This window comes from Bemisia tabaci, chromosome 2, assembly GCF_918797505.1.
Source record: "Bemisia tabaci chromosome 2, PGI_BMITA_v3".
In the NCBI taxonomy this organism is placed as follows: domain Eukaryota; kingdom Metazoa; phylum Arthropoda; class Insecta; order Hemiptera; family Aleyrodidae; genus Bemisia; species Bemisia tabaci.
Window position 1 is genome coordinate 46,727,185 of NC_092794.1, and position 19,776 is coordinate 46,746,960.

General features: G+C 39.0%; 1 protein-coding gene across 1 annotated transcript in view; it reads left to right on the top strand.

The window, feature by feature from the left end:
* Positions 1–1,460: 1,460 nt before the first annotated feature.
* Positions 1,461–19,776, top strand: part of Hk (potassium voltage-gated channel subfamily A regulatory beta subunit hyperkinetic) — a 31,623-nt gene continuing 13,307 nt past the window's right edge. Inside the window, exons 1-4 of the mRNA XM_019040233.2 lie at positions 1,461–1,859; positions 8,924–9,235; positions 13,773–13,975; positions 18,753–18,960. Of these exons, the coding sequence (XP_018895778.1) occupies positions 9,120–9,235; positions 13,773–13,975; positions 18,753–18,960 (527 nt within the window). The 5' untranslated portion in view covers positions 1,461–1,859; positions 8,924–9,119. The remainder of the gene's footprint in view (positions 1,860–8,923; positions 9,236–13,772; positions 13,976–18,752; positions 18,961–19,776) is intronic.

Sequence of the window (19,776 nt, forward strand, 5' to 3'; positions counted from 1 at the left end):
TCAAAGGTTTTTACGAGATGTTCTTGTAGGATCTAGTTCTCACAAAAATTCGGGTATTTGAGGTCTTTAGCTTCTCACGGTGACAGATAAACTCTGAAAAAAATAATCTGGCAGCTTCCTGCGCATGACTTTCAACTCTCAAAAGCGCTTTTCCCTTAATTTGCTGCTGTTTTGCTGTAAACAAAAAGTTTCAAAACAAAGAACACGCTGTCGATAAGGGATCGAAGTTCAGTAAACTCTCAACGAATGGCAACACGCCTTCAATTGACGCACAAGTAACTATTTTAACACCGCAGTGCTACAGTATCACAACAGTTTGAAGGCGCACTAAGAGCAAAACTCAGATAACAGTTAAAAGAGACCGATCTCAAGTTTTGATAGGCTCCCTGTGCTGTTTTGATCGGATTTAATATGATGGAACCAGCTCGGTTACAGTGTCCTCAAAATCGTCCTACTGCATGATTCTTTGCTTTAAGAAACACTGAATAATTTGTAGCATAATAAAATTTAAAATAGGGTTTTCCATCATTATTAACATTTTTTTACCGGATACAGGAAAACAAAACTGCAAGCTATTCAAGGCTCTTTTTTAGATATAGATAGATGGCAACAGTTTTTAGAGGATTTAAGCCTTTTTTTTTTTTTTTTTTTTTTTTTTTTTTAAAGTATTTACGTGCGGTTAGAAACAAGCGAGACTAAGCAAACTCCATTATTCATATACTAGGCCTGTTATCTGACCAGGTAAACTTCTAGCAGCTGCACTAACAAGAAAATGTTATGCTCCTTCATAATTAAATACATAACTGAATATGGTGATGGATTTTTATAAATTATTTCTAATTATTTTCTATCTATTGGAGGTCCAAACCAAAATAAATAAGCTACCTTTTTTCAGTGCGTTAAATTCATTTAGTACTATTTGTACGCACGCATCCTATCCTATATCCCATGCCTGAAAATTTTTCACAAAGTTCAGAGCTGAGCTTTCCGGAACATGTGCAACATTATGAATAACGAACGAGTATAGACGTTCAGCTATTAGACAGTCCAAAATGATATCCCATTAAATAAAGATTTTCCTCGGTCAATCTGTGTCGCGTGAACTCTTGGCGGTTTCAGCGATTCTTCGCTTTCATTCACTTACCCCACCTTCCCTTTTTCCGTTTTGCATGACTCCCACCCCCTCTCCACCCCCTCCGCAAAATTGGTGGCAGGTGGAAGAAAGCACAGGAGAAGTGCACGCTTTCGACTGGCTTGTTTGCTTAATGGCTGGTAAAGCGTAACGTATTTCACAGTGGGGTAGGAAAGTTAGTGACGGCGGGGCAGCAACCCTGCCCCTCCCCTCCCTTTCACAGCCTCTATCCTCCCTCCCCGTCTCCGAGCTTTTGCCCCTCCCCCCCTTTTCGCCCCCGTCACGAACTCATACCATGCACACGATGCGGAACTTCAGTTAACTTAGGCGCCCGGCACAAGTAACTTCGATTTAACTCGTATGCCGCCGGGTTTTTTTTATCGCGGTTAGGGTTAACGCGCCGTTCCGTTCTGAAGTATGGAAAACTTCAATCGTTACCGTTGGTTGAAAATCGTAACCTTGGCTCTTAAGTAGCATCGGAAGCTGCTGACGAACCTAACCTCCGCGGATCCGTCCCTCCTCTACTCAGTAGTCTACTTTTATACTGCCCTCGTTCTACTAGCGGAGTCGTTGTGTTGTGAGGTTATTTCTCTAACCAAACTTTTGGATGTTGACCGTTCTTTGGTATACGTATACGTTACGGTTCGGTTCTTAGGTTTCTGTTGTCTTAATCTATTCGTCGGACTGTGTTTTTCTTATTTTTATAATTGGATAACGCAGAAACTCTGTAAGTCACCCGATAAGTTGCATCTCGACCACTATGATCGTTTGGAAATTGTCATGACATTAGAATGGTGGCCTATTTATCGTACAAAAAACCCCAGCCGAAAACTGCATGGTGCTCCCAAAGGCGCGAAAAGAATGTTCTGATGAAGATTCATGATGATGTACTCAAAGTAGTGAAAAAAGAAGAGAAAAAGTCATAATTTGGGGAAAAGAGAACTAATAAGTACACAGTAATATTTATACACAGTGTTATACATACATACTATCACTTCAGAAAAAATCTCTGAAGACACTGAATTTTCCTCCTCTCAAAATTTCTAATAGCTTTTGTTCCTTCTCTTTGGCAAGTTTCAAATGATATAACTAATTAGGCTGAAGTTGCTGACATGCAAAGCTATTCCAGTTTAATTTTAACGTATCTAAGTAATAGAAGACGAAATATGAGGGAGGTAAGGCAAGCAAATTGGCAACTCATTATTTTGGCACTGCATGGTCATATCAGTTCAAATCTTGCGGGAAATTGCAAGTTAATTTGCTCTGATCGACACAACCACAAAACCGTGCCACCGTCGTCAAATAAAATGCATATCTCCACATGCGCTGTTGCAATTTCCTCTTGCAGACTTTACTTTTGAAATATCAAAATGTAATGAGCGTAATTTTTAAAACCTCTCGTCTTATTTTTTTTTTTTTTTTTTTTTTGCTTATCGTGTAAAAAATAATCTGTGCATTCAGTCAAGTAATGAAGTTTGTTCATTTATCCTCTAAAATAAACAATAGGAGCAAAAATGTCGGAACAATGCAGTTGAAGGGTCTGGTGCATGCGCATACTAAACGTCGCATTTTTGTGATTTTGAATAAAAAAATCGGGTTTGTAACCAGACGGGGTTTTTTCAACCGAGAAAAGTTTATACGTGTGTTGTAAAACGAAAAATTTAATCACACCGATCGATTTCTTACGTAATAATTTAGGACCAGTTCTAGTCATAATAATCAATATCTCAGTTTTCATAACTATTCAAACCAACATTCTTCTTCATTGGAACCTCTGTGCAAGCACGCATTTTCAGAGATCCACTGTTATTGAGTCAATATGTATTAATTAATTCTCTAAGCTCTTGGCCCAAAGGGTTAAGGAAAGGAGCCCTTGGGCCTTTTGACCTTTGAGGTTGCCATGGATTTGCCAGTTGAAGAGAGCTTATTCAAAATCTGGTCAGCAATATCAGGTGTTTCTAAAACGGGCCACTAAATAAGGTCTAAATCGGATGAAAACAGCACATGGAATCTTTTCAAAATCTTACGTAAATTACCTAAGATTCACACAACATAAAGTTTGGAAATCAACCTCCAAATTAGATGTTAACATGTATTTTGAACACGGGTCAAATGGTAGTAAGAGTGTATAAATGAAGTCATTTGAATTTCGCCATTTAACTACTGTTAACTGTAACCGCTCAAATGAGGGGCTTGGAGCACAACGCGCATAAGCGCAGTTATTGAAAAAATTGAGACATCGATGATTTCAAGTAAAACTAGTCTCATTGCATATTCTGTGAAAAATTTGCTCCGAATTCTACTTTTTAAGCACTAAAAAGTCAATCTGAACTTTCTTTCCGCCATGAGGCTCCATGTAATTTCGAAACTTCGAACACGTATTTCACGAAATGGCAAAAACTGCACTTATGCGCCTTGTCCTCCGAGCCCCTTAAATCTTGTTCGAAGTCGATTTTCCGACTTCCCAATGTGCAATTCCTTTCCCGAGCGAAATTTTGAGGAAAAAGCAATAGGTATGCTCTAATTCATTACTTGTCTAGAGGTAAATTGTGCAAATTTTTCTTTCATTTGACAGAAAACTAAGGAGCCTGAGAACAATAATGCTCATAATTGAAACAAGACTAAAATTTAGAGAATATTTCTCAACAAAAAATCCGTGATACAAGAGCATTCAAGTTCTATTTAGGAAGAGACGCCGTGCATAATTTTCTATGTCATCTAATTATTTTACTCGTCAATGTAAAAAAGCTGTCTCCCTGGTGTCCTAACTGACTGCATGTTGCAGTGAACGACCTTGCACAGTCTAATATTCGATATAACTCGTGGCAGCATAGACCTCCCATGCTTTGGGAAGGCTCAAAGTATAAATTATTGATGAGACTGGGGTGGTAGAGAAGGGGTAGAAGGAGGACGAATATACCTGACAGCCCGAGTCACTTCAACTGCAACGGGAAATACTGTGATATCCGCAGCCGGGGCCAAACGCGGTATGGTGCACGCGATTGTTTCTTCGACGTCTGCCCTTCTTACAGATCCAGTGAAGTTACCTGTTTATAAAATACATCATTTTCCGATGAAGAAAACCCGGCATCGAATATTCTTGTAGAGATAACTCTATATTGTCCCCTCCCCTTCTTTTTTTTCTGACAAAAAGAAGCAACAAAAAATTTGCGTTCTCGCACGGGAAGTAAAAGTAAGCGAAATTTTGTGTTAATGTGGAAAGTGGGACATAAAGTAACCTAAACGTGCGATTAATACATTACTGGAAAGAGGGAAAAGTAAAAAAAACCTGGCCAGAACCTGTAAATACTACATTGCAGGAGGACAAAATAACTTCAAAACGGGGAATGTTCTTTGACGTGGACAACTGCAGTGAAAAGAGCTGAGTAGGGAAATTCTTCAAATGATGGAACGAAAACTCTTGGAGCGATATTTTTATCCGTTTGAATTAGAGATAGCATTTTTAGCTACTTCATGTTGTGTGGTTGACCCCAAAACCAAATAACCCTGCTTGCGGAGTGTACGCCATCGCATTAGTCACCACACTGGGGAAAAAAAAAACAACACATTGGATCTATAGAGTCCAAACTCTGAAAAACATTGACAAGAAAAAATACTCTTGATTCAATCGGATTTTTCCTTGAATCAAAACGAAATCCGTTTCAATTAAGAGGCTTGGTTCTGGATTTAAGCTAGATTCTGATTTTTAAGAGTCTGGACTCTAGATCCAATGTGTTTTTTTTTCCAGTGCGCTGTAGCTTTAATACGAAACCTAGAGGTAGAGGACCATATATAGAATAATAGAAAATTGCGTCCACACCATACAATCTTATCGTTGTTCAAAACTCTATCTCTTCTTCTATTCACCCCAAGTTTTCGCGAAACTTTTGCACAAATTTTGAATTCCAAATATCCATCGTTGGGAGAAAACGCCGCTGGAAGTTGCCAAGAAATGCAACAGAGCAGCTGATGAGGTCCAGCGCACGGAAAGTTTAAGTGTGTTACACGAAAAGAAATTCTTTTGCCAGGGGGTATCCTTGCGTCAGAAAAATGTATTTCAAACGGGGAACGAAAACTCGCAAAGTTGTAGGAATGAGCGTGAAAAGTAATAATTCGTCTTACCCAAACGAAAGAGCGTAACTCCGTTACAGCGTTGCAAAATTTTCCCTCTTAAATTATATTTTGACCAGTAAACTGGTGGGCACCTTTCGCTAAAATTTCACCGAGTTATCTTTTAATTGCACGTGAAAATGGAGAAAATTTAAGACAGAATTGCTCAGTTGTGTTCTTGTTAAAAATTGAAATTTCCAAGTCAATCTTGCAACATTGGAAAAGAGTTATGTTCCCTCGTCTAGGAAACGACAAATTGTGCCCGGCGAAAGAGGAAGTTCATAAAACTTTTAGAGGAAAAGAGGAAAGGGGTCTTCCGCAAAAGTCCGTGGATACAAATCGCCAGTTGGAGGAGAAAAAATTTATTCCCCATGGTCAGTTGATCGGGAATACTTTATGAGAAACACGGTTGAACTGAAAGCTGCGGAGCACACAGACTTCTCTAATTTTAGCAATGCGAATTTAATCACGAAAAATGACAAAGCGACTCATTAAATTGAATGTGCGGATAGAGTTAATGGCCTCAGGACTAAATTATATCAACAGCTCTAAATAAATCTAATAAATATTACACCCGGAGAAGCGAGTGACCGTAGTAACGGGGAAAACCCCCTGTTCAGTAGGGGAGGCCTGTATGCCTACATAAAACTGATTTTAAATTTGAATAGGACTCCTGTCATGTGATTTTGATAAACGTTGCCGCAGAGTAGGTAATGACTTATGAGGCAATTCTCAGTACGCAAAGTAACCGGTTTACTTTTCTCATGTAAAATCAGAAGTAGGTCAAGCCACTATAAGTTTTCGTTGTACACTGTGAGAAACGTAGATAGGTGATAGGTCATATGAACTGTTGGTACTACAATTTTAACGGTGGGCGTACCATAGGGTTCGTAAAACCACACGGTTCTTAGATCCGAGAGTATGGCTAACCTGAACCAAATCGTGCGACGGACTAGAATACCGAACTTACGGATCCTATGAGCGAACTTTTTTTCTCAAAATACCTAGATAGGTCAACCTGATTCTACATTTGAATAGAATTCCTGTCTTGTGATTCAGATGAACTTTATGCAGGACGCGATTCAATACGCAGTACACTGGAAAAAAAAAAAACACATTGGATCTAGAGTCCAGACTCGTAAAAACATCGACAAGAAAAAGTACTCTTGATTCAATCAGAATCTAGCTTAAATCAAGAACCAAGCCTCTTAATTTAAGTGGATTTCGTTTTGATTCAAGCAAAAATCCGATTGAATCGAGAGTTTTTTTTCTTGTCAATGTTTTCAAGAGTCTGGACTTTACATCCAATGTGTTTTTTTTTTTCTCTCTCTTTTTTTTCTCTTTTTTTTCCAGTGTATGTAAAGTAACTGGTTATTTGTTTTCTCATAAAATCAGAACTAGGTCATTTTACTGTTAATTTTCGTTTTAAATAAGTAATATCCACTAATCGAACACGTCTAATACTGGGAAACTGAGAAAATGCAAACCGCGCCTGCGGTGTTTCAAAATCTCCGCTCCGATTTTATTTAAGAACAAACTACGCTATTGCTTGAAATTATTTTAGAGTACTATTCACTTCAAGAAGAAAAATCAGAGAATTTTTCCAGAGATGACACAGAGTATTTCTTTTTTATTATGAAAAAAATTGAATATAACAAAGAAAATTGAAGAAGGAGAAAAAAATACGCACATCAGTACTGCCCTGCTAAAAATGAACGTCGTATAAACATTCGAGAGTTCCCAAATTCCCTTCAATGAAACGTTCATTTTCAAGGAAAGTAATGAATATTTTTCCTTGAGATTTTCAGGAGCTTTAAGTGAAATTGTGATCAACATTATCTGAAAAATTTGAAGAAAAATATATATAATTTTACCAGGAAATTCGGGGTTTAGAAATTGAAATTTGGCAACGCCCAAAGGTTCATACGGCGTTTTCACTTAGCACGGTGGAGTAGGCCTGCAGTGTTGCAAGAAAAGATTTGCATTTTCCTAACTTCACCATCTCCATGGAAAGTTGTTCAAGTTTCTAATCTTAACGTTGTTTATTCAGCTCCAATGCAAAATCATATCCTTCAGGCCCTAAAACGGACTCGGGTAGGAGCTTTGCCTGTCGTTTCAGCCTTTTGACCATGTTATGAACTCTTAAAATATTCAAAAGCTCGCTCACTTGGCAAAGACAGGGGGCCCCATCTTATCAATTATTAGTTGCGGATTTACAACATGCTTGAAAACTGCTAGCTTCCGTTTTCATCTTTCCTCTTTTCCAATCGCTCCGGATGTGGAAGAAGTCGAGAAGTTGCCGGAACGGCGCGGCGCAGCGTATCGTAGTCCCCCATCAGCACTCCACCCTATTCAGCAGCACTGCAGTACCTGCATAACCCTGCGACTCTTGAGTGCTCAGAACCTGTCCCCCGGAGTTCTCCTCCTTTTTTTAACGCAACTCTGTTAATGCTCTTCAAAGTGACTTTTTCTCAGGCTATTTTTTCTTGTATCTGCGGCAGATTAAGGATTCTTTTTAATCATATTCAGAGATGTCTGACACTTATTTTACACGGAAAAAAAGAGGTAGGGGTTGTTGGATGACTTGGAAATTTCCAATTACTTGTGGTATACCCCGCAATAAATTAGGTTACTAACGCAAATGTTGCGGTACTACCCCGAATATTTGTAAATGTTCATATCATCTAAATGGGTCAGTTGCGCTGGTCACAGAATCGTGTTTTGATGCTTGATGGTTGCAGTTGAGCTAAAACTAATAAGATCTGTTTAAACAGCAACTTTCTACGTTCTACGTAAATTTGATATCACGCCTTGAAAAACTTGATTTATGACGTCATCCACCTAGGCAGTGCATACCATGATATGCAGAACCGCGGTATGGATGACGTCAAAAACCCTACTTTTCAAAGGGTGATATCTCGCTTAATGTTGAACGTAGAAAGTTGCTGTTTCGGACAGATCTTATAAGTTTTAGCTAGTCTACGAGAATCAAGCATCAAAACACGGTTCTGGTACTAGCGCAACTGGTCCATTGGGGCCATACCATAATTTTAGGGGATAACCCCTAACACTTTTTCCCCCGTGATAAGTTACTTTCCCTAAAGTTAAAGAAAATCGAAAAGTGTAGGATATACTAGTCGGAGTTAGTGAAATCTGCCATGCCATGGAGGAACGTCGAATGATCACTCGAACGTTGCCAAATTCTTCCGATAAAATCTTTACTTTTGAGGAAGGTGTTGAATATTTTTATTGAAATTTTCAGATATCCATATTAAATTGCAACAAGGCGGAGAAATGGTGCTGGGTCCACACCATTTCGTGGGTAAAACAAAGCCAAGAAGTCCCAAAAACTATAATTAGAGTCAAAAATAATTTGTTTTAACTCTGATTATAATTTTTGGAACTTCTTGGCTCTGTTTCCACCGCGAAATGATGTGGGCCCAGCACCATTTTTCCACCTTGTTACAAACAGTTCGGGCCACTTCTAAGTGTTTTTTTCTCATTTAAATTGCACCTATACGTCTTAGTAAGTCTGAAATTAGAGGAGAAATTAATATTCAAAGGCTTCCTGGTATTTCACCAAAGGAAACTCGGCAAATGCGTGAGGGTTCATACGGTTTTCACCCCTAGCACGACAAAAATGCTCGATGTATGTCTACAACTCGGTCACTTTGTTTTCAGCGTAATGGCGTACCTCCACTCATACTTATCTTGATTCAAACGAGAATGACAATCGGAGATGAGGGTTCCTCCAAGCGTAATTATTGTTTTGCTCCGCTCGTGTTTTGCCGGTCAAAAGCCCCCGGGGTGCGGTGTTTTTAGTACTGTGTGATCGTGGTATCGGATGGACCTATCGAAGTAATCCTGCACCGGTAGTATGTCAAAAGTGGTACTGATAACAAACACCAGTAATGACTCCAACAATAATACTACCGCCGCTGACGAAGATGTCGCCATCGCTGGCTTTAATCAGACGCTTCCAACAATTTATAGGTGAGTTGAGCACTTCTTGCGGGATGAAACAGTCGGTCATTAGGGCCACAAAGTTGTCCTCCTGTCAACTTTTACTACTTTAAAGCTGAAATTGTCTTTATGAGATTGTTATCTTTGACAAAAATGGTGTAAGAAAGGTAGAATGGGCTTTGAGTATATCAAGATCATGTAGAATGGAACTTGATTGTTAGTATATTTAATTCCCCCACGAAATTAATCTCGTGGAGATAGTGTCTAGTTTGGTCATTTTTACATCAAAGTGACACGGTCACTTGGTGCACAAACAAATACGATCTTTTTATCAAACGGGAGGAGGTTACTCTGACATAATTTCAGTTTGCCTTCAATTCGTAGTGTAAGTAACACGGGTGCCCACGTGGTCGAATAGTGGTATCATTGTAAAATGGCACGCTCAATCAGTATTTGATGCTGCCCCTGCAATTTAAGTTGCATTATCTGGATTTAAATTTAACTGAGAGGGCGATGTCAAGCCAGCATCTAGGAACCACCAAACAAATTTTTGATATTTAGAACTCTAGTATGTTATCTAGTGGTATTCTAGTATTCTACCATATTATTCTTTTCGCTGTACCTCTTACAAATGCGGGTTAAATTTATTTGCCCCGATAGCTCAATCGGATAATTTGGATGACTTCTTACTCCAACGTTTAACTCAAAATAAGTCCATGTCCCATCACGTCCACCTTCAAACTCGGGTTGAGACGTATTCTAATTAGATTATACAGAAATCTGCCCTTAGGAGCATGCATATTCTCCGTGTATGGTTTGTTTACGTATTTGAAACGACGGAGGTCAATTTCAAAATTGTTTCAATTTGAAGCGCCTCCTTTTTCTGCTGATGCTCAATGCCTCGTCACGCAGTTAGGTTAGCTGCCTAGTTGACCTAAAATCAACAGAATGAACCGAGATGAACACGTTTTCACAAGAGATAACCTGCATTAAAAACGGTTTTCGACTCTAGACGCCTTCAATTTCACGCGATGCTGCAAACATAGCCTCGGAGTTAGTTTAGTTGCCTATTGGCGCGTATACGTAGTATACCGCCTTTGCGATCGTTTCGAACCCTGCTCGATACAATAACCGAGTCCCTTAGTTCCTTACCGAAAAGTGACTACCGCGAACTTCTGAGATTTTCCAAAGCGTGTAAAAAGTTTATTTATCCATCAATAATTATGATTTAAAGTTGTTTCTCATTCTGGGGCTCATTAGTTTATGTGCAGTGAATACCAAGAGTCTACGTTACTTGGTTTTTTCAAAAAAAGCCTAAGAATGCGACGCGCTGATTTAAATTATGCATATATAAGCAGAATCAAGCGAATTGATTCGAGGATGGCTGAGCAGGTCGGCACTCTCGAAATGAGAATTTAACTCCTCCGTTTTGTTCAAAACGTTGCTTTGACAGATCTGTAACCTCGGTTATAATTTCCAAAAGTTGGTACCCGTGCTCTGATAGTGCAATCTGTGTAAGTGCAATCTGTGATGAGCCTCGAGACTCAATAGACCATTAGCTAAACGTGGCTCATACAGGAATCCACTTACCCCTCTCTTTCCCACGCTCCTGCTCACTGCGTCGTCGGCGTCTCGACGAACAATAGCTAATGACGGTTGCCAAGCGATGCCGGGATCCTCAGCCCCTCGCAAAATTACTTACGCTTCATTAACCATTTCACTGTCACGCTAGGATTCGTCCAATTTTCAAAAAAAATTGTTTCGCGAGTTTTTAGCAATTTTTTCCTTACTTTCCGTTAAAACACGAATTAAAAGAGGTCTCATTCATAAAAATCGGCCAAATAGAAGAGAAGTTACAGTATTCGAAATCCGAAGAAATCAACAAAACTTCTCCAAACAAAAAATAAAATGAAGGGGGAAAAAAAGAAATGTATAAATTACAATTTAATATGATTGACCTCAGAATGTGACAAGCAATTCAATTATAAAAAGGAGAAAAAATTGAGTGAAATTACAAAAAATTAGCCTCTTGCAAGGGGCTTCCTTGTATGAGTTTTGACCTGAAGACAAGTAAATCCCGTTATATTATTAAAACGAAATTGACTCCATAGTTTAATGCCTTAGTTTCTTGAATACGATTATTTTAAGCACTCGATTTATATCAGCAATTTTACCCATGAGGTGATTTCCTGAGAGCTGATAATATCACGAATTTCTCATAGAGCCCTTCAAAAATGGCTTGCTTTTTGGGCAGCCGATTCGGCCATCAAACCGGGGTTTAAATGGAAGCTGATAATAACACAAAGCTCTGAGAACAATTTTAAGATGAGTATAGGAACGGTTTGTACATTACGAGGAGAGGCGGGCATTCTGTTCAGCATATCGATACATAAGTATTTTCACACGTAGAATTCAATTTTCACGTCAGGGAGTCGACATATTTTGATTTTTTTCGATTTTATACGGAAAATTTATGGTTTTTCGGGATTGAAATTACTTACAATTGTTTCATGAAAAATGAATGCACCCAAAATGACTATAGCATTTTGACTTTCACATACCTACGTGCACTCACTAAATTGATTGGTAAATTCAAAGAGTGGGTACATCGACCTGGTATATCAAGTTTCTGCGATTTTTTACGGCAAATCGGTAGATTTTCGGGATGTGGATTGCTTACTTTCAATTCATGAATGAATAAAGCATGGACATGGTTGAGCTTCTTTGCATGAAAAGATGTTTAAAATAACAAAATCAAGACATATTTAATACAATTGCATTTATATCGAGTCAATTTCTTTTCAATAATATAACGGGATTTATAATACCGGTGATTTGGGTATTTTAACCCCAAAATACCTTTAAATCGACTTTATCTTCTAGGAATTCGACAGAATTTTTCCTTTCTTCGCTTAAATTTTTCCGTAGCACTTTTCCTCAAGAATCTGATAAGATTTTGCTTGAGGCGGATCAAAAAACTTAAATTTGTTCGAATAGCTTTCTAGATTCACAATACACGGTCTCGTCAAGGTGCGTCGTTGACCTTGCAGTGTTGGATCGTGAATTCTCCTGTTGTGCTGCTTGCCTTTTTTGAAATCTCTGTAAATGAAAACTAAAGGGGTTGATATGTGCGAGTTAATGACGCGCCTTATCAACACATTGTGTTGGAGTTCACTGCTTGTTTTAGTCGTGCTCGAATAAAGACACCGAAATAAAGATCTCGTTCTAAGGGATTATAAGAAAAACGAGATTTCACCTCGGATGTCTTCATTTTGTTGTGCCACTATTCAAAAGATCTTTTCGATCATATCTCTAAAAATATCAAAAATGAAATACCGATCATGTACTTTAAATCAGCAATGAAGAAACGTTCCACCCTTCTTGAAAAAAAAAAGGAAACGCATGGATATGTGGCAACTTTCTCTCGTAAACCGTGAAGCGCAATTTTATGATGCCCTCATCATAAGACCTATCTTGCTGAAAACAATGACTGCTATTCTCATGACGGAAGTATTTTCTTGCTTTTTATTCGATCCTATCGAATGGAAATAATACTTTTATCAGGACAGCGGTATGCTTTGTTTGAGGAAAGTGCTATATTTCATTGATGAAGCGTTTAATATCTTCACAAACCGATTAATTAACCTAAAATTTTATTATTAAGTACATAATACAAGGGCTTTTTTACTGTTGAAAAAAAAATAGTCTGTTTTTCGTAACGCTTCTGAGCCACCTTTTCTTTCTTAGTGGCAATCATAAAATCTTCTGCCGTAGATGAACTTTTCTCCTAGTGCTACAATGTTGATGGATGTGTGATTTAGTTGCATTTTAAACCGTAGAGAGGAGGAAGATGGAAGTTTTTCACTCAAATAATCTCTTATGCTTCTCACGGAATAGTAAAGAAACTATTACAGATATTCTGCGTGCGAGAACTGTAGTTATCATGCCACATGCTTTATGAAAAGGAGAGCTCTATAATTATCACCAAAACTTTTTTATCATAGTGTACATTTGCATACGCATTCTCTCATATTTCTGACTGGCTTGCTTCGAAAACACCCCGACTCGGAAAAAAATTAAAATTGCCTCCAATTGTAAGTGCGGGAAGATGGTATGTAAGTAGGGTTATGCGCATCTTTTATTTTCCCTTATTTTCCCCCATCTTACACCTTAAATATAGGCGCGAATCTTATTTGTTTTGAGAAGAGCTCAACTGAAAAGTTTTAAATACACCACGCTCATATTAAACTATTAAAGGATTACAAAGTTTCAAATTTTAGGTTAAGAAGCTCTTTTTAGGAACTGAATACTATACGTCAAAAACATTTTCCATTCACCAAAATCATTTTGACTAAAATATTTTTTTCCCCCCGTTTTCTGCCTTATATTCAATTTAAGTCTTTTATTTTTGTTTTGAGATAGTCGATTAAATGAAGCAGGTTTGCCCGCTGTAGAACTCTAGAGCATACTGAAATACAAACGAATCAAACGCATACCTTTGCTATTGTTCCGATGACTGCCTCAATTTGAGCAGATAAATTTCTCATGATAATTTATTTCCCTGCAGATGCCGTGCACCCATCGCGAGTTTGGATTGCATGGAAGAGTTCCAAAGCACCGCCGAGCAACTGTGCCTCCAGCTGACGTCAGGAGGGCTCCAGGGATACACCACACCTACGTCCGTATCCAGGCAGACCTCGGTCGTTACACCCGGGTTACGCTATCGAAATCTAGGCAAGAGTGGTCTCAGAGTATCGAGCGTCGGTTTAGGTAAGTCTATAAAATAAAATTATCATGAAATAAAATAAATTGAGAGTACTACTCTGCCGTGATAGCGAAGAGAGCCGTAAGTGCAAAATTTTAGAAATCGAGTTTTCTTCAAAATTCGTCTAAACTCTCAGAGATGAAATTACTGAGACAGCTAAAACAGCGAAATTCATCCTAATTTAATGAAAACAAGACGTATGAGAAAGCCGTAAGTGCACAAAAAATGACATAGTTTTTTTCAAGACAGCTGCAGGTGCACGAGAGACAATGAAAACAGTGCTTTCAAGTAAGGTGCCGCCCTCTTCTGCCAATTTCTAACCTGAAAATGTGTTTGATGTGCGTTCAAAACGCAACCACGAAAGCATGCAGAAGATAGCATTTACGGCTGTCTTGCCAAACAATAATCTAGCATGAAAATGAAAAATACCCTTTTTATGTAATGGAAATAAAATCAGTCGATTTTTAATCATACATTCTATTTCTAGGAGTCTTCATGACGATTAGTGGCAATTTGACAAAGAATGGAGGCTTCTTTCAATAAAATGTTCCGGTCAGAAACTTCTGAGCCCGTTTTCTCAGAACTTCATTTTTGCACTTATACGGCTCTCATCGCTATCACGGCAGAATTAGTTCAGAGGAAATGTCCCGTATTGTTTTGGACGACATTAACCTGCGAAGAACATGCTTCATATTGAGCACCCTTTCGAAGACGCATCACCGAGAAAACTATTTGGTGTCCAAAAATATCTCTATCGTCGCGGCCACGATACCGATCGCGATCGCAATATGAAGTCCGTGCACCCCTGCACCCGTCATAAGCAATCGAGATCTTGGGCGCGGCAAGAGGGATATTTTTTAGTATGCCGTCTTAGATATTTCGGTAATCCGCGCTCAAATGTGAGCTCAGAGCACGCAAATTTGAACTCGTGTTTTATGGGTATTAAAATTAAAAAAAGGAAATATTTCCGAGAGTTACGTGCATTGTCTACTAAAAAAAAATACGGAATAAGCTCCTTTGGGAGGAAAAAAAAAGAGGGGGTCTTTATAAAAAAGAAGACGGAGAAATACCTCAAAAATAATTCATAGTATCGAAAGTCTACCAAAAGTTCGTGGTTGATTTGAAAAAGATTGATGAAACCACAAAAAAGCCATCAGGAACGAATTAAATAGGTACCATTCCTTTGTAGAGCAAATTATCCCAACATGCCCTCCAAACAAAGCATTTTCATGTCAATTAAAGAGCGGAAAGCTACTTTTCGATTTCTACAGCTAGCTCACTCCTATGCTGCCATGCTATAAGGAAGAACGTCGTATGAACATTCAAGAGTTGCCAATTTTCCTTCGATAAAATGTTTGTTTTTGAGGAAAGCTATGAATATTTTCCCTTAAAATTTTCAGGAACTTCAGGTGAAATAGCGAACAAAATTATCTGAAAAATCGAAAGCAATATATACATGAATGTACCAGAAAATTCGTGTTTTATCAAAGGAAATATGACAACGCCTGAAGGTTCATACGGCATTTTTCCTTACCACGGAAGTATTCCAAAGTTATTCGTTCATCCCCTCTTCCTCGTTTGCTAACGGTTATGTAGGTTAACCTTTTCATCTTTACTCTTTTCCTCTCACGGGTAAGGCTGTGCGGGCCTGCTTCTGAAAGCTTTTGATTAATAGGTGGTTTAGAATCTCCTCTTGAGATAATGCCCCTCCGGTAATGTCGACGAACTCACAAAACGAATCCAACCCTTAATTTTACACTGCTTACCCCGAATGTTTTCCTTCTTCCTTTCTCTTTGTACCTTTTTATTTCAAAATCAAGTATTTTAGTCGAAATCAGTGACGGAGGTAGAGTTCTACGCATACAGCTGTTAAAATAAACATGACATCAGCTTTTGCCATTGAGTTGAAAACACGTCAAGCATTCAATCGTAACCGATTTGTGTTGTTTGCAGATCAAAATAACCAGCATTAGACTTGGCAAGATTCCCGCTTACATTTTATTATATGTGTTGATTTGTTTTTTTCAAAATCTCCCAGAATAAAATTTGATTTAGATCTCTCGAGTGTAGAGAAAAGGACAAAAATAGTCGAAGGGCTAAGGGTTCAACTGCGTTTAAAGATAAACATTGTGGAGGAATTAGCACTGATCGATTGTGCATCAGCAACTTCAAAAATAGACAATTCAATGTAAATTCTATACCTACATAACAAATCAAATAAGCAGAAATTGTAAATGATGAGGCTGCCTAAAATTTTAAACATAAAATAAAGTTAAATTTTAATCATAGGTAAGTTAATTTAAGGATTCTCCTTGCACCCTCTAATTAGGGTGTTGAATTGATTATTAGCTTAATAAATAGTGATTGCTATGGTACAGCTTTAAGCTCAAAGGTCTGTGTAAACACCCTACCCACGGTCTCTCACCCGTCTCCCTTCACGCCTCCCTTTTGTAGCCGTCCATCCTTCCCTCTCCCTTTCTCACGTCTCTATCCCTCCCTCTACCTTCCTCACCCCTTCATCCCACCTCCCACTCTTTCGTTTTTTAGTGAGGAATTAAGATGCTGAAAGTACAAAATGAAAAATACCGCGCAATTCAAAGTAGTTACCTTTTAAAACAGATTAACTAATCCTGACCGCATTTCATAGCCCGCACGGAGATGAAAAAACCATGGGAGCGGTTGAATTTTTGATAAAGGCGTATTACTGCGAAATGGCAGCTTTGCGGTGGCTCCGGAGTGAAAAAGAGGTTTGACAGCGGTGAGCAGGGGGGGGGGGGGGGGGCTGGAAGGGGCCCAGCGAGCAGGAGAAGGGATTTTCCTTGGTGCAAAACCGAGATTAACCAGCCGGGAACCGCTAATTTGGGGAGCCGGGAGTTAATGTAGCAAAAGAGATAATGCTCCCCAAATGCCTTCACATTGGTCTCCCGAATTCCCGATTCCCTGGAACCTGCCTTTTCCGGACGGGTTGTCTCTCCCTCATCCATCTATCCCAAATCTCCTGTACGCTTTCCACGACACCGACACTATAGGATTAATTGAACTCATCTCGGAGTTGCCTCATTGTTCTATCACGTCCCTTTGATTCGGAGCAATCAAATCGTTAAAGTCTCAGAGAGGAGGGCCTCGCGCAACATATCTCCCGCATAATGGGGTTCTTGCAAGATTTTAGAAACGTCAATTCGATATGAGGGCTTCGTAAAGTAAGTATATATCTTTATTTTCTCCGAAACTAATGAAGATAAATTAAATCGGTAAACATTGTTTTTACCGCCATACTCTCAGCTTTTCAAAAAGCCTTCGTTTTTTAAATTTGGTTTACCGGTTCGCGAGTGACGTCATTTTTCCCGCGCCCATCTCTCGTCACTGCGTGCCCAAAATATTCGAGCGCGGCGGTGGCGGTGCTCCTCAGACGAGTACATGTTATCACCGTGAAGAAGGTTGTAACACAGTTAATTGGTTAAGTATGTGAAACTTTCAGGCTTTGAATTGTCTTACCTTACTTTTCGACATAATCTCCACCTAATTGAACACATTTCTGATACCATATGTTTGCAGTTTGCGAATTCCGTCTTCAAAAAATTGCACATCCTGTCGTTGGAACCATTTTTTTACAGCTTCTTGCAACTCTGCGTCGGTGGAGAACTTTTGGCCACCCAAGCTCTTCTTTAACGCAAGAAAAAGATGAAAATCGCTTGGAGGAAGAGTACCGTGGATGAAGAAAAAGGTCCCACTTGAATGAGGCGAACAAGTCTTGAGTCACATGAGCCACATGAGGCCTAGCGTTGTCTTGAAGGAACAACACTTGACGAGACAAAAGACCGGGCCGTTTTCGCTTGATCGCTGACTTAATTTTTTTTCAAAACTTCACAATATCTTGCGGCTTCGATCGTTTTTCCTCTCTCAAAGAAATCGATCAGTAATATTCCTTGAGCGTCCCAAAACACCGTAGCATGTACTCGTCTGAGGAGCTCCGCCGCACTCGAATATTTTTGGACACGCAGTGACGAGAGATGGGCGCGGGAAAAATGACGTCACTCGCGAACCGGTAAACCAAATTTAAAAAACGAAGGCTTTTTGAAAAGCTGAGAGTATGGCGGTAAAAACAATGTTTACCGATTTAATTTATCTTCATTAGTTTTTGAGAAAATAAAGATATATACTTACTTTACGAATGCCCCTCGTATTAAGACAGCTCATTCATAACGTCGCTCCTTTGGCGCACAGTGGATCGAGTCAATTCGGGAGGTCGGACAAAATTTGGAAACTTTAAACGCTTATAAAACCGTTTATACAAAATTTTGAGGTTCTAAAAGTGGTTCCATCGGTCTCCTCGTGAAATTTTCCTTTGGATGCACCCCTTAAAATTTAAGATGTGGCGAAATAAACATCAAAATTTTCAGTTTTAGTAACAAATTTCATGTCCGACCCCTTTGATTGATTCGATCCACTGTGCGGCGTATCTATATTTCCGCATGAGCCCCGGAGAGCGTAGAGTTATATGGAACACAGGGCTCACGAGATAGTTAGAATAGTAATGGTGAAACTCCCAAACCACGTTCCTCTTTAGCGGTGTTTAAAAATCTCCGCTCCTATATTATTTTTCTGAAAGAGAACAAACCAACATCACTACTTGAGGTTTTCGCAGAATTTGTTTCGCGTAGAGAAGAAAAATCTCAGAACTTTTAAAAGATTTGACGTCGAGTAGTTCTTCATTTAAAAAATAAGTGTGAACAGGAGAACTTCGAAGGCACTCAGTTTTCATGTGAGAATTTATGTTAACAGGAACTTGGGTAACTTTTGGTGGCAATGTGTCTGAAGAGCAAGCAGAATCTGTAGTTGTGGCAGCCTATGACGCCGGAGTCAACTTGTTCGACATATCTGAGGCACACAGTGGAACCAGAGCAGAAATTGAACTCGGAAATATTTTGCAGAAAAAGAACTGGAAAAGGCATACATACGTTGTAGCTACCAAGATATACTGGAATGCAAAGTAAGTTCCTTTTTTTCTTCCCCGGAAGCTTAACTTGTAAGCCTTCTTCTTCATCCTTATCAAAGAAGTTAGGACCTACTGAAATTGAAAAGGTAAACGCAAGTAAAAATGTCCGTCATGTTAGCGCATAAATACACAAATCACACTGAGTACCTATCCTGGTAAATTGAGTCGGCTCGTGCAAAAATGTCCGATGTCCAAAACTGTGTCTCAGAATTTGAGTGGACAATTTCATTCAAGGCCGGATTTACCTACTTGCCGCCCATGGGCCGCCTGTATTTTTCCGCCCCCTTCTCATTTGTTTTGAAACATCAACAGATCGTATTTGACAGTAGTTCGATGTATCGTTTGGTTCAAAACAATAGAACATAACTTCGAACAAAAATTTTAGGATTTAATGTGGAAAAGCTGAAAATGAGAAAATTCCTTACGATTTCATTTTTCATTGCCATTTGGTACTCGAGAGAATAAAAATTCGATCACATAAGACCCGTTACCTCAGATTTCTAAATTGAATTTTGAGGCTGTGGTTACATATTGATCCAATCGATATCAATGTAATCTCACCTGAGTGATGTGTCGAATACGATCTATAAAAACCATCAAATGAACGTGCCGGTGGGGGAGGGGTGTATGAGACGCGTTTACTCGTCGTGGTGGGCACGGTTTTTGTGAAAGCCCTGTCAACACTAACAACAGTTCAGTTCCGTAAACCCATTCCTGTATGGACAAGGCCTTCCATTTATAAAAAACGAACGAAAAAATTATGAAAGAACAAACATAAATGTGATTAAAAATTTCAACTTCCACCGCCGC